The following is a 13,786-nucleotide window of genomic DNA, read 5'->3' as shown; positions in this document are numbered from 1 at the left end:
CTCCACCAAGTACTAAGTCAGGTTTTGCTTGGGGATGAAATACTTATTTTACTCACTGAATCTCAATTTATAACATTTTGTATTATGTATTTTTTCTGCATTTTGGTTGATATTGTGTCTCTCTCATTTAGAATACACCTATGATAAAAAATTGTAGACCCTTCATTTCTTTGTAAGTGGGCAAACTTACAAAATCTGCAGGGGATCAATTAATTATTTTTCCCACTGTATATGGTGTTTAGAACACATAATTCGGTTTTGGACTCTCAAGGTCACATGGTTAATGTCTTTGGGGGGGGCATTATTCTTCTTGGGCAGCCATTCTCAAACAAGGTTCTGTGGAACTTAAGGGTTCATCCACAGGTTGCAAAGAGTTCCTTGAGCAGTGGTTGATTAAACTCCCATCTGATGGTGCCTGTATAGTTCTGGCACCAATGCTGCTCTGCAGAGCTAGCTGTATGCGGCCAGTGGAGCTTTTCTTTTCTTGGGTAAGTAACGAATTACCCTAATAATTGTGTTAGCTGTCTGTGAAGAGGGACATTCTTTTCCCTGACCACCAATATAAAGAGCTCCACTTACCACCAGCGTAACAGGACTGCTTCTCATTGACTACCAATGTGGTGAGGCTAATGTACCAAGATTTGTATAGACAATCATTTAGTAGTGGCTTTCTGAGACCTGAACATTTTTGAGAAACACCAGAAGCTCTTTTAATTTTGTATGGTATTCATTATTTAGTATTTCTCCTTCAGGCAGGTACAAGACTGTTTTTGGAAGAACAGGCACACAGTGTCTAAATTTGAGTCAGTGAGTTCATCTCAAAGCACTGTCGTTGTGAATATACATATCTGTTGGTGACAGCCTATTCATAGCTAATTAATAGTGCCATTTTCAAGGTTAGCAGTACGTGCTGCTGTGGCATGTGCTGATCCACATACATGGATATGTGCACATTTTACAGTAAAGAGCCTGAAATAGGTCTAGTATACTTCCCCGGGAGCTAGATCGTTATCAGTGGATCATAAAGTGAACCTGTGCTCTATGTTTGAACAAAACTCTTTCTCCTTGTTTTGAATAGAGTTGGAGATGGTAAAAATTCATGTCATTTTTTAAATTTTTTTGTTGTCAGTGTCCCATTGGGGAGGACCTGAACTTAGGGTCAATCCCCTCTTAGACATTTGTTACCAGAACAGGTGCTTTCATTAGAATATTTCTTCTGACCTCCTGTTCCAGTTACAACTATACAATTTGGGTTTCCTGATCCAGTGACAATGGGAATATGTCATGGGAGACACAAACCGCAATAAAACAAAAAATGGCCACTGCCCCAGTCTGTAACTGGCCTTCACAGCAAGGAGCACATAGAAGGGCGACGCATGTCAAACAACAAAACAGAAAAATTCCCAGCTCAACTTGCCACCCAGCTTGCAAACAAACCAAATTACCCTGTCTAACAGTATGCGTTAAAAATAGGGGTTTAGTTAGCACACATTTGCAAATACATGCGTAAGCTACAGAGCCTCTTCACAGCACCCCTGTATTCTGTAGTTCCTAACTCTACAAATTTTAAGAGCCCCCATAGTAGAGGCACATGTATTTAATGGATAGTCCAATGGCAGGTGAACCTGAGGGAGCCCACCCCTGCTTAAAGGTGCAGGAGCGCACTGGACACCCACCATGTAGCACAATGGCAGCCAAGGTGTCCAGTGCGCCCCCTTGACCAACAATTCAACAGTACAAAAAATGGCCACTGCTTCAGTCTATAACTGGCCTTCACAGCAAAGAGCACATGGAAGGGCGACGCATGTCAAACAACAAAACAGAAAAATTCCAGGCTCAACTTGCCAGCCAGCTTGCAAACAAACCAAATTAACCTGTCTAACAGTATGCGTTAAAAACCTGACAGAGAATTTATGCTATTCAAAACTAAAAAAAAAAAACTGGCTTTTATTTAAAATGGAAGAAAAGCCTAAAGCTGGCCATACATGGATTGAAATTCAGCCAGTTCAGTAGCCGAAATTTCAATCCATGTGTGGCCACTGTGGTTGAACAGAAGTCGATCTACCAATCAACTTCTGTTTAACCACCTTGTCAGTATATTTTTGCTCGTTCAGCACCAGAGGTAACAGGCTGCAATAATGATCGGTGTATTCTGACAGTGGGAAATCTCCCCACTGTCAAATTACAATGGTACAGTGGGGAGGATTACCGCATCCACATCGAATGTGTGGATGGGAAAAAGTTGCCAGCACACCAAGGAATCCACAATAACATCAAAATGGTTTATTAAAAGGATCACATTACAGTATAAAGTAGCAACATTTCAGAGCCACACAGGACCCCTTTCTCAAGCAAGTGTGGATCAATTTGGTGTGCTGACTACATATCTTCTAATCTGCTGTTTTCAGGTCCCCAGCTTGTGGTCGATGCAGCAGCCATTTCCAAGAACATGTGCATTGGGAAAATTCCCCTGGTCCGGTCATGTGATCCCTTAGCTCCTGTTCCCCTGTGTCAGTGAGTGGATGCTGCAGGGGAGAAGAGGGAGCTCCGACAATGGCTGAGCTATAGGAGCCTATGGGTGATGCCATGGTTCCCTGAATTCCCAAGAGTTATCGAGCAGTCCCTAAGCTGCAGGATCATGTGACCAGACCAGAGAGGAAATAAACATATGTAAGTACAGAAAGGCAGGATAGGTAAAAGGAGGAGGGAGGGATCATTTTTAGGAATTCAGTAGCTAGACTTCAGCAGCAACTAGCTGAATTTCTATCCATATATGGTTCCTGTTCATGAGAAGCCAGTTGACTGCTCATGAACATTGCTGCTGGAAAATTTGTTACAGCGCTGATCAGTGTATTCTGAGAGCAGGAAGACAGGGAAGTCTCCCCGCTGTCAAAATACAAAGACACCGTGAGGAGGATTCCCCCATCCACACCAAGTGTGAACACCAGAACTGACCCTTGTATTGGTAACTTTAGGCATTTCTTCTTTTTTAACTTTGCCTTTGGCCAGCAGCACATATTCTCCCTTAGGTCCCCCAACCCTCCCCCCCCCCCCTCCCCAAGCACAGGTCTTCATCAAGAAAACTGTTGGGTGGATTTATGAATAATGGCGGGTGTTTCAAGGTCATATGTAGGTTAAAAAATAAAATCTTAAATGTGATTGGTTGATTTGGACCACAGCCTTATTGTCATCTTCTTTTTTTAGTGTATGTTTCACATAGGTGGCTGAATGACATTATTCCAGCATGTCTTTGTTTGGCTGGAGTTGGAGTCATCACTATGTGTTTGTGTGTGCGTTCGAAGTCGATACAGCCAGCAGTATGCATGTTGGAAGCAGCTACTAGCACTGCTTGTTTGTGTAGGCGTCTGCAATGTATGTGAAATCATCTCTTTGCTCTCCTCTCTCCTCACAGCCGCAGTGCTCAAATATGAGAATAATGTGATGAACATCCGTCAGTTTAATTGCTCTCCACATCCTTACTGGCTGCCAAACTTCATGGATGTATTCACTTGGTCTTTGCCCTTTGTTGGGGAGAAAGGTAATAAACACAGTGAAGTGGGTATATATACAGATAGACAGACATATATGTAGACTTTCACTGGGAACAAAGCTCTGTTGTTATTAATCATGACAAGCTACGTCTGCAAATGACTATAAAAATATGCCCTTTATGTGCAGCTATTATACTGTGTCATAGCTTCCTCTAGTTAACAATGGACTGATTTAATTAAAGGAGTATAAAGATCACATAATCCAGTGACCCTTTGTTTATTTTGAACATGGAATCTTGTGTAGGAGAATTTATTGACTGGATGATTGATGTGAAGTCGGCTTTATGGAACTAAGTGCACATTGTAATCTTTAAAGTGACCCGCTTTGTTAAATAAATAAATCAGGACATGTTAAAAAAAAAAAAAGGAGGGTTTATATGCTCCTGTACTGCTGCTTGTTCCTCCAAACTTTGCTCTCTTGCAGTGCTACAGCCTCTTCACATCCGTCATTTGAGGGTGTGATATCAGGTCCCCCACTGTGCACTATGGTTCCTTTTGCAGGCCTGTACCAGGTGTGACTGGTGTTGCAGACATTCAACACCCTGGAAATGTCACTTGTCCTAATGCACACTCCTGGAAGTGTCACCTGTCCCGCTGCACACTCCCAGAAGAATCTCCTATCCTGCTGCACACTCCTGGTATGAAAGTGTCACCTGTAGTTTAAGAGTTCAACTCTAATATTTTCCCCCTGCCCACCCCCGGTCACATGACTGCTCCAATTTCCTTCTTTACCTTACTGTCCTCTCAGAATGCTGAAGTCAACTTAATCAACATGACAACTAGGAAATCGGCAAAGGCAGCCTCCATATCCTTATCATTACAGGTTAACTTCAAAGTGGTTCTAAAAGCTTAAGGTTTTTTACATGGTCCCCCGCTGGCGTTCCTGGCTGCTCTTGTTTATCCAGTGCCCCCCTAGGAAGCTGCTTCCTATGGGGGCACATATGCGGGCTCGCTCCCTTGTCACAGAGAGATCCAGAGATGCGGGCTTCCGGAACTCGCCACTCGGACACTGACATCTTTCTGATCGCCGGCTGCTTTCATTGGCCAGGCGGGGTTGACGTCACTCCCATACATGAGTGGGAGATCCATCAGATTGGGCACTGCTGAATTTGTACAGTGAGCTGAGTCTGCATGGCAGGGAAAGACTTTAATGCAGAAGAGACAAAGCATGGTCGCCTTTTTTTAATTTTTACCTAAAGTTCCACTTTAAGTGTCCGCTGCACTTAGCTAACAGATTCCAATGAACCTGTTTCTAGTGCAGCTTAGAAATTAAAATTAGTTTTCTAACGGCAACATAGACATGACTGTCCCTCAATTTTTCATTTAATGTTCTAATATCTGGAAAGGTTAATACATGACATATTCAGGGTATAATAAGTGACATCAGATGGTGATTGTACATTGTTCTCTCTCTTCCAGTCACTGAGATGCTGGTAAATATTCTCAGTATCTGCTCGGATGATGAACTGATCTCCGATGGAGAAGACACACTGGAAAGTAAGTCAAATACAGAACATCTCTCTATTATCTTGTTATCATTTCCATATTACATTCCCCTCTTGCTGTGCCACTTCTGCTGCTCTGGATATTGCTTATATAGGCTGTAATATATTAAAGCATCATCTTAGAGGTGGCAAATTGTGCTGTTCAGAATCTGCAGACATAATCGTCAGTATTTCAACAGCTCCAGACTAACAGCCAAAGAAATGTGATAAATGGTGATTAAATAATCTCTGGTAACTCTTTTAGGTCAACATCCCTATTAAAGGGATGCAAATGTTTAGCAACAATACTTGGGTATCCTGTGGCATTCAGTGATTATTATTATTTTTATTATTATTATACAGGTGTTCTATAGTGCCAACAGTTTGTGTAGCACTTTACAAACTGCTGCACATATTTAGCATTAAGATTACCACCATAGTAATGCCACCTGTGAGCACTATTGCTTGTACTAACCCACTGGAGTATATAGATCTTCCAAGCATTAGCTTTACAGGACAGAGACAAGCCTGAATTCAGTTTTTACCTGATATATTGCAGTTCAATATAAACAGGGATTTCAGGGGATTGCACAGAAAGATTGAAAAACCATTTTATACAATTTTGAAGGAATCCCTAGGGTAGGCTAAAGGTGCTTTTTATATATTAACATGAAATTCTTAAAACTGTAAGGCACCAGTAAGCCAAAGTTTGTTTTTTTTGGGTTTTTTTTGTTTTAGTTTTTTTAATGCAGCTTTACTAGCAATGACCCATTAGTATCTCCCTCATCAGAATAATATTCTCTGGTCTTCTCTAGCTGGCGCCTCTGTACGTAAAGAGATCATACGGAATAAGATCCGAGCGATTGGGAAGATGGCCAGAGTATTCTCTGTGCTCAGGTGATGTAGCTGTTATGTGTCCTCTGATCTCTGTAAGCATACCCACTACTCACTCTTCACATGTCATAGAAAATAAAACAATGTATTCGTAGTTGTGGCTTTGGAAAGAATATAGAAGACTGATAAACACAAACAGCCTTTGGACAAAGTAGCACTTAAAGTTCTGTGATCTAGATAAGAGTGATGCTAATCATTTTTAGGAAACCATTGCTACTGAAAGGCTGTTTTCTCACACATGCAAGCTTATGTAATAATACAGGGCATGGACTCAGAAGCATTGCAAAGTGCAGTGACCTGCATCAACTAACCTGATTTCAGTTTGCTGAAATTATGCAAGTAAAAAAGGACTTCTGATTACACGAGTCAGTGCCTTTTGATTACATGACCCAGGGCTTCACAACTACTTCAGTCTCTGTAAATGACTATAACAATTAAAAGCTTCTTGGCAGCAGGTCAATGCAAGTGAGAATGTGGTCAGTTGCAGGGAAAATGCACCTGCAATGATATCTGAATTACGCCAAAAGCATCTCAAACTGATAAGATTTGTCCATCAGAGCCTGTGAACAATAGCCTTATCAGATTGCTTCTGATTGGTAGTTATGGGTTATTGCACTTCCTTATTAGATAAGGTTGTTGACAGATTTTTAGGGCTGAACCCATGTTTATAATCCTGCCTAATGGTTTATTAAAACAGGACTAAACTCTCTAAGTCAGCATTAACCACCTCCTTTTGGGATGCAGGTAGTTTTATATTGAAGTTTTTAAAGAATTTGTCATATTATAAAAAAATAAAAACCTTAGAGCACAGTACATTCCTTATACATACAGAATGGTATATGTCCAAGGACAGTATGGTATAGCAATACACCTCAGGTTGTAACAAGCATCACATGGCTAGAGGCATGGCATAAGAGTCAAAGACCACTTATAAAAACAGACAACTTGAACTATGTTTAATCGTTATCCTGCTGGCATAAGTAAATAGATAGGATGGTGTATTGTATTTACTTGTTTTAAACTCTTTTTTTTTTTATACATTTTTTCAGTTACTTCCTTGTTTCTTCTGTCTAAGCTAAGGGCAGATGGATTCCAGGAAGTAAATGCTACATCATCTGCCCTTATTCAAGATGGCCACATCTAGAAATACTAGGGGGATGTTTTACAAAGTAATTTCTCATTAAAATAAAGCATGGGGAAATGGAAGGATGGGTAACTTTGCTTTGAATATTAAAAATGAAATAAATAGCGTCTTCAGTTTGTGGTGCTCAGACGATGTTAAAGCGGAGCTCCACCCAAAAGGGGACGTTCCGCTTTAAGGACTGCTCTCCCTCTCCCCATTAAGGATAGGCACCTTTGGGGGGGGCGGGGAGTGGGTACCCGACTTTGACAGGTACCCGCTCCCACTTCCGGTCCGATTGCCTAGGCGACTGGAAACGGAAGGTATCCTCCTTCCCTGTAGTCTTTTGTGACACATGACAGGTCCCAGAAGACTAAAGGACTATTCATGAAGCGTAGCTCTACTTGCTCATGCGCAGTGGGTACCCGGCTGTGAAGCCGCAAGCTATCACAGTTGGGTGCCCACACTGAAGATGCCGGCCTCCTGGAATACAGGACAGCCAGTGAAACGGGCTACGGGACACACACCACGGGACCAAGGGACAGTTGCTTGTTGTCCACGGGACCGAGGACAACAAGCGACTGTTTGTTTTTTAAAAGTCAGCAGCTACAGTTTTTGTAGCTGCTGACTTTTTTTTTTTTTTTTTTTTGACTGGTTGAGTGGAACTCTGCATTAAGTTCCTCTTTAAGAGCGAATGAATTCCCGAGATGTGTTGATCAGTTGGAAGATAAGTTAGTTGAATCATTAGCGTATTGTATCTAAAAGTGTATTTCCAGGCCACAATTTATAAAACCGCACTAACATGGAGTTATCCTGCAGAATCAAAAGTATCTGAGATAATCCCACTGACAAACTTGGTAATGCTTGTTTGAAAGATGAAGAGATGGGGCACTGAACTCTGTTGCAATTGATCATCCCAAAAGAGTTTAGAGTTTTCTCATATGTAGGCAAACCTTGACATATAATTATCTGGGGCCATTTAAACAACAGAGCTGTGTGTGTCTGTAACAAGTGGCACCTCTAGTCTGACTTTTACCCCTCTATTTCACAGGGAGGAGAGTGAGAGTGTGCTGACACTGAAAGGACTGACACCCACAGGAACACTACCCCAAGGGGTCCTGTCTGGTGGAAGACAGACCCTTGAAAGCGGTAAGGAAGGAACTTGAACAATTGAAGTATGTATAGATATTCCATAGAGAAGCAGAAGGTGCAGGAAAACATATATTGTTAAATGGGTTACTGGTATTTGATAAAATTTTAAACTGTAACAGCAGCATAAGAGTGTTAGATCCCTGTGGTGTGCTGCATAGAGGATATGGGTGTCTCTGCATTTGTCTGATATGCCCCCACTCCTCGCCTGGTCACAGCTAGAGCTGTGCAGTCAGATAGAAAGGTTCTTGATTTGAGCACAGTAGTTGTGTCTGTGCAATGGGGCATGTGTGGGACCATGAGAGCTTCGGACTGGTGCTTTCACTCAGAACACAGTGTTAAAGACCTCCAGAGTGCTCCAGGGGGAAGGGAAAATTTGCATAAAGCTGCAGCACTATCACTTACAAAATTAGGCTAACGTTAAATATGTCTTTTTATTTTTTTAACAGCCACAACTCTTAATTTAGTTTTGCATAAAGTTTTTGAACATCTGACATGGTTTTCATTGCTGTAGGTGTCCCCATTGGGAAGATTTTCTTCCACTTTCTCCTCCAGGACAGGAGTTGATAGGATGGGGACACAGAGATAAAAACACATTTTTAGAAGAGTTAAGAAGTTTGACTTTCAGGTAAATGTTTTTATTGCTGTCTGTGCCTTCGTGTCCTGATGACAACTGCTTCCCACCTATTTCATGTCCTGGTGTCATAGGGACAGGAAGCGAGAGAAAATGGCTGTAAAGGGGTCACATACAGAAATAATAAAAACGTGACAAATTTTAGCTTTCTCATTCTGTCAGAAAAGTTAGGTTTTAATATATACAGGTTGATAAGAAGCTGTAATGAAAGGGATTGCTGGGAAAAATGTTTATAAATCTTTTCTAACCACCTAATGTAGTACCATGGAAAGATCTTTGTGGTTCCATCTACCAGGTTTTAAGTACTAAGAAATGTTGTTACAAATGTTATTGTATAATAGAATGAGCACCATCTTTCCCAAGTTAGAGGAGCTGCAGTCCCGATATTTGGTGGAGCCACCATTATAGCACTTGCACAGATATACAGAATGGCTCTGCCCAGCCATTGGATCCTGGCAGAGCCCTTCGGTACATCTGCCCACGTGCAGGATGTTTCCCATGCATGCGCAAAGATGACAAATTTTTCGGTCTTCTGTAATAATCGTCTTTGTGCATGCATAGGAAAAGCCACACTTGTGCAGATTTATAGGGGAAACCCACACATGCGCAGATGTGCCCGGTCTGTCTGGACCTGACGCCCTGTGGCACTTCTGTGTATGTGCAGAATCCAGGCAGGGTGGCACAGACTCCATTCTTGCCTCCCTCTATATCAAATTGATAGAGAGGGAGGGGGTTGGAGGTGGGATGAAATTAGGTTTATGGTGAAGGTCCTTTTCAGATTACACCTTTATTGAAGATTCAGAGCTACATTTTGGAGTTATTTGCATATTTTGTCAGCTTTATTAGCCATATCTTTTAGCCATCTGCTGCTTTCTAAACTTCAGCAGAAAAGAGCAGATAATTCCATCATTTAATTTTCCTTATAGTTTGGAATGATTTCAAGTTGAGGACTTTCTGTCCTCAGCTCAGGGACAGTACAAGAGAAACATTGAGGGTCCTGTGCGTCACCAATAGACAATATTGGGTTTTAAACTTTGTTGCCATTTCTTGGGTGCACAAAATTTTTAGTCATGGACCTGTTGATATTTTATTTACTCAACACAATCTCATTTTCTATATTTTACAAACAAATGGGTTTTTATTGCATTTTTGTTTACTAAAATAATGTGTGTATTTTTTAATTGAAAATTTAGATATAGGCCTTAAGCGCACACCCATGCAAGGGCCCTGTTTGCCCGTATGGGGATGCAAAGGTGTCCTGTGCTTCAGCACGCAGGCAGTCCCATTCATATCAATTTGGACATAGCCACTACTCTCAATTTGACATCCCAGCAGATGCGTGTGCATGTCTCCGAACGTGGACAGTGTGCTTTTGGAGACATGCACCTGCACGGATGTCAAACTGGGACAACAGCTGTGTCTGTGCAGCCACTGTGTTCCAATTGACATGGATGGAACTGCATGCATGCATGAATGCAATAACTGTGGGTGATGAGTAAACATTGAGCTGTTGGGTAGAGGTGGGATAGGCTTTTCTGAAGAGATGAGTTTTCAGGAATTGCCTAAAAGTGGTTAGAGTAGGGGATGTAGTTTCAGAGGATGAGAGAGGCTTGGAAGAAGTCCTGGAGGTGAGCAAGGGAGGAGGAGATGAGGGAGCTAGAGTGCAGGAGGTCTTTGGAGGAGCGGAGAGGACGTTTGGTTGGTAGTTTGAGACAAAGTTAGTGATGTAGCTGGGGGCAGAGTTGGGGGTGGCTTTGTAAGTTCTAGTTAGTATTTGGAATGTTATTTGTTGGGTAAGCAGAAGCCAATGGAGGGATCGGCAGAGAGCGGTAGCAGACACTGGACGTTTTGTAAGGTGGATGAGTCTGGCAGTAGTATTCATCGTGGACTGAAGGGGGGATAGTCTATGTAAAGGTAAGTCAATGAAGAGGGCATTGCAATAGTTGAGATGAAAGACAACCAGGGGGAGAATTAGAATTTTGCGGTGTCATTGCTTAAGAAGGGGTATATTTTGGAGATGGTGTGGAGGCGATAAGATTTGGACAGTGATTGGATGTGGGGTTAAAAGAAGAGTTCAGAGTCCAGGATTACACCTAACACCCTAAAATGCGGGGATGGACTGATGTGAATTTCAACAGAGAAGTTAGGGGAGGAGTATTATGTTTTGGATAGATTGAGTTTAAAGAAGTGGTGTGACATCCAGACTGATATGTCTGTTGGTAAATTAGTGATGTGTGTGGAGACTGATGGAGTGAGCTGAGGGGTAGAGAGAGAGATTTGGGTGCCATCAGGGTAAAAATTATATTGGAAGCCATGGGAGGCTATCAGCTGAGCCAGGGGGAGGTGTAGAATGAGAATGAGAGAGGTCTAAGGACAGAACCTTATGGTACCCTAACAGAGAAAGGAGGAGGTAGAGTTGGAAGTGACACTGAAGGTGCGGTAATATAGTCAAGATGAGAACTGATGAAGAGTACAGTCACAAAGGCAAGGGAATGGAGTTTTTTGAGGAGGAAGGGGAGGTCAGCTTTATTAAAGGTAGCAGAAAGGTTCAAGTGTAAGGGTACAGAATAGTGACCGTTGGTTTTAGCCATTAGTAAACCATTCATGAGTTTTGAGAGGGCAGTTACTGTGGAGTGTTGTGGGTCAAATCCAGACTGAAGGGGATCAAGAAGGTTATTCTCAGTAAGGTTGTGGCTCAAGCGATTGTAGACCAAGTGTTCAAGGATTTGGAAGGTAAAAGGGAGCGAGGAGAAGAGTCTTAGGTTGTTAAGATTGGTGAGGTTCAGCCAGTGCTTTTTAATTATGGGGGTGACCAGTGCCATTTTTAGAGGGTTGGGGAAAAAAACAGAAAAGAGGGAGAGATTGTTGATTCGAGTTACAGTGTAGGGTAGAGCAAGAGGGTGACCATAATATTTGCGAGGCAATGGGGTGCAGGGGTTAGGTGAGCATTAGAAAAAATTTCAGTGACTTCCTCAATAGCAACAGGGTGTGCAGGTGGACATGAAATGTTAGGTAGGTAACATTTCTGTACAGTGGAGTTATAATCACAAATTGTATCAATCTTGTTTTTGAATTGAATTGATTTCTTCTGGCACAGCTTCAGGTCTGCACAGAAATATTTGTACAACTCCAGCTATGGAGAATAGTGACACATGCCTGGGCTGCCCTGTAGACATTAGACCAGGGGTGGGCAAACTTTTTGACTTGAGGGCCGCAATGGGTTCATATATTGGACCCGGGGGCCGGACCAAGAGTAGATGAATGATGTGTATGTGTCATCCATAGTAAGTATAGTAATATTCCCCCATAGTAAGCATAGTAATTAATCCCCCATATAGTAATTCATCCCCCATATAGTAATTCATCCCCCATATAGTAATTCATCCCCCATATAGTAATTCATCGCCCATAGTAATTCATCCCCCATATAGTAATTCATCCCCCATATAGTAATTCATCCCCCTTATAGTAAGTCCCCCCTGTGTCAATTTACTTACCTTTGCTCCGCGCGTTCCTCTCGCCGTGTTCCCGCGCCGTTCCGGTCTTCAGGGCGGACTGTGAAAGGAGCCTAGCTCCCCTCACGTTCGTCACGCTGCCCCGCCTACACACATCCTGACAGCCTCACATCACGCTCCGCGGGCCGGATTAAAAGGTCCGCCGGGCCGTAGTTTGCCCATTGCTGCATTAGACCATCACTCAATCTGTAAAAACAGCCACATTAGGGTACTGCCATGTCTGTGGACACCTTAGCAGTGCCAGTTATCATGTTGAGGAAGTAGGTCACATAAATATGTTCAGTATGCAGAAATATCCAGTATTCAGGAGTCAGTCATATCTAGGTGTTAGTGTCCTCAAATCACCTTATTCATCAAAACAATCTCACTAAGTATCTTGGTATCTTTTAGGAGCATTATCTGTCCAATGTTGAAGCACTGGCATACCATAGAAATGAGAATTAAACATGCTTTTAGCCTTTCCTTAGATTAAAACAAAACCTTTCTCTAGGGGCTTTTTGTACTCTGTAGTGATGACTCGGTATGAAAGACTTGTACAGAGGCTCTTTGTTCCCATCCACTCATCATACATGTCTGAGCAATAAATGGTTTCAGGTGGAATGTTTTAGTGTGTCACATTGTACTGCTCATGTCTTTAAAAAATCTTTTATCTTAATGGTACAGGACTTGATAATAGCTTTGTTACTCTATTTGACTAATGGACTTCACTTGCACTTTTCTGCACTTAATTATTTTTAAAATGTATTTATTTGAGAATTGGTTGATTTGACTCCAGACCACAATCCAACAAACTTACAACGTACAACATGCAAATAAAATCCTTGGATCATCCAATGCTTCTTTCCAGGCAAACAAAGCTCCCTCTGCCATGGCGGATTGCAAATCTTATCCTTGAATTGGAAAAGTTGTTCCTTCACATGCCGTGGATGGTGGTGACAATGGATGCCAGCCTTATAGGCTGGGGTGGCGTTTACAACTTCCTGACTTTCCATAGGGCATGGTCCTTGCAAGACTTGGAACTTCCCATCAATATTCTGGAACTGAGAGCCATTAGATTATCTCTACAACACTTGACCTCACTTCCACATCCGTTGAGCGGACAATTGCCAGGTGGACTTCCTAAGCGTATTCAGTTCCAAGAGAGTAGTCTTTGCTCCCCAAAATCTTTCAAAATCTCTCAAAGGTAGGAAAAATCATGTGGACATCCTGGACTCTAGTTTCATCAAGAAGATGAACAAATTAGTGGTCACGGACTAGGGATCCTCTAGCGTTTGCAGTAGATGCTTAGGTGATTTTATGGACTCCATTCAAGCTCAAGTTGAGGGTTTTGGTCATTCTCATTGCACCAAATTGGCCCAGAAGAATGTTGTGCACATATACAGTAAGACTTCTGGTGGATAAGGCTTGAAGGCCTCATCCAAGAAAACCAAACTTACTCA

The 13,786-nt window shown here is 42.1% G+C and overlaps 1 protein-coding gene across 1 annotated transcript in view; it reads left to right on the top strand.

Annotated features, from left to right (window-relative positions):
- Positions 1-13,786, top strand: part of PPP3CC (protein phosphatase 3 catalytic subunit gamma) — a 95,235-nt gene that overhangs the window by 69,651 nt on the left and 11,798 nt on the right. Inside the window, exons 9-12 of the mRNA XM_089658697.1 lie at positions 3,413-3,538; positions 4,971-5,048; positions 5,851-5,932; positions 8,101-8,198. Coding sequence (XP_089514823.1) covers positions 3,413-3,538; positions 4,971-5,048; positions 5,851-5,932; positions 8,101-8,198 — 384 coding nt within the window. The remainder of the gene's footprint in view (positions 1-3,412; positions 3,539-4,970; positions 5,049-5,850; positions 5,933-8,100; positions 8,199-13,786) is intronic.

The sequence above is a fragment of the Staurois parvus genome, unplaced genomic scaffold, assembly GCF_062004578.1.
Source record: "Staurois parvus isolate SC_StPar_1 unplaced genomic scaffold, SC_StPar_1.0 ptg001090l, whole genome shotgun sequence".
In the NCBI taxonomy this organism is placed as follows: domain Eukaryota; kingdom Metazoa; phylum Chordata; class Amphibia; order Anura; family Ranidae; genus Staurois; species Staurois parvus.
Note: the sequence above shows the minus strand (reverse complement) of the source record. Positions and strands in the feature narration are given on the sequence as shown.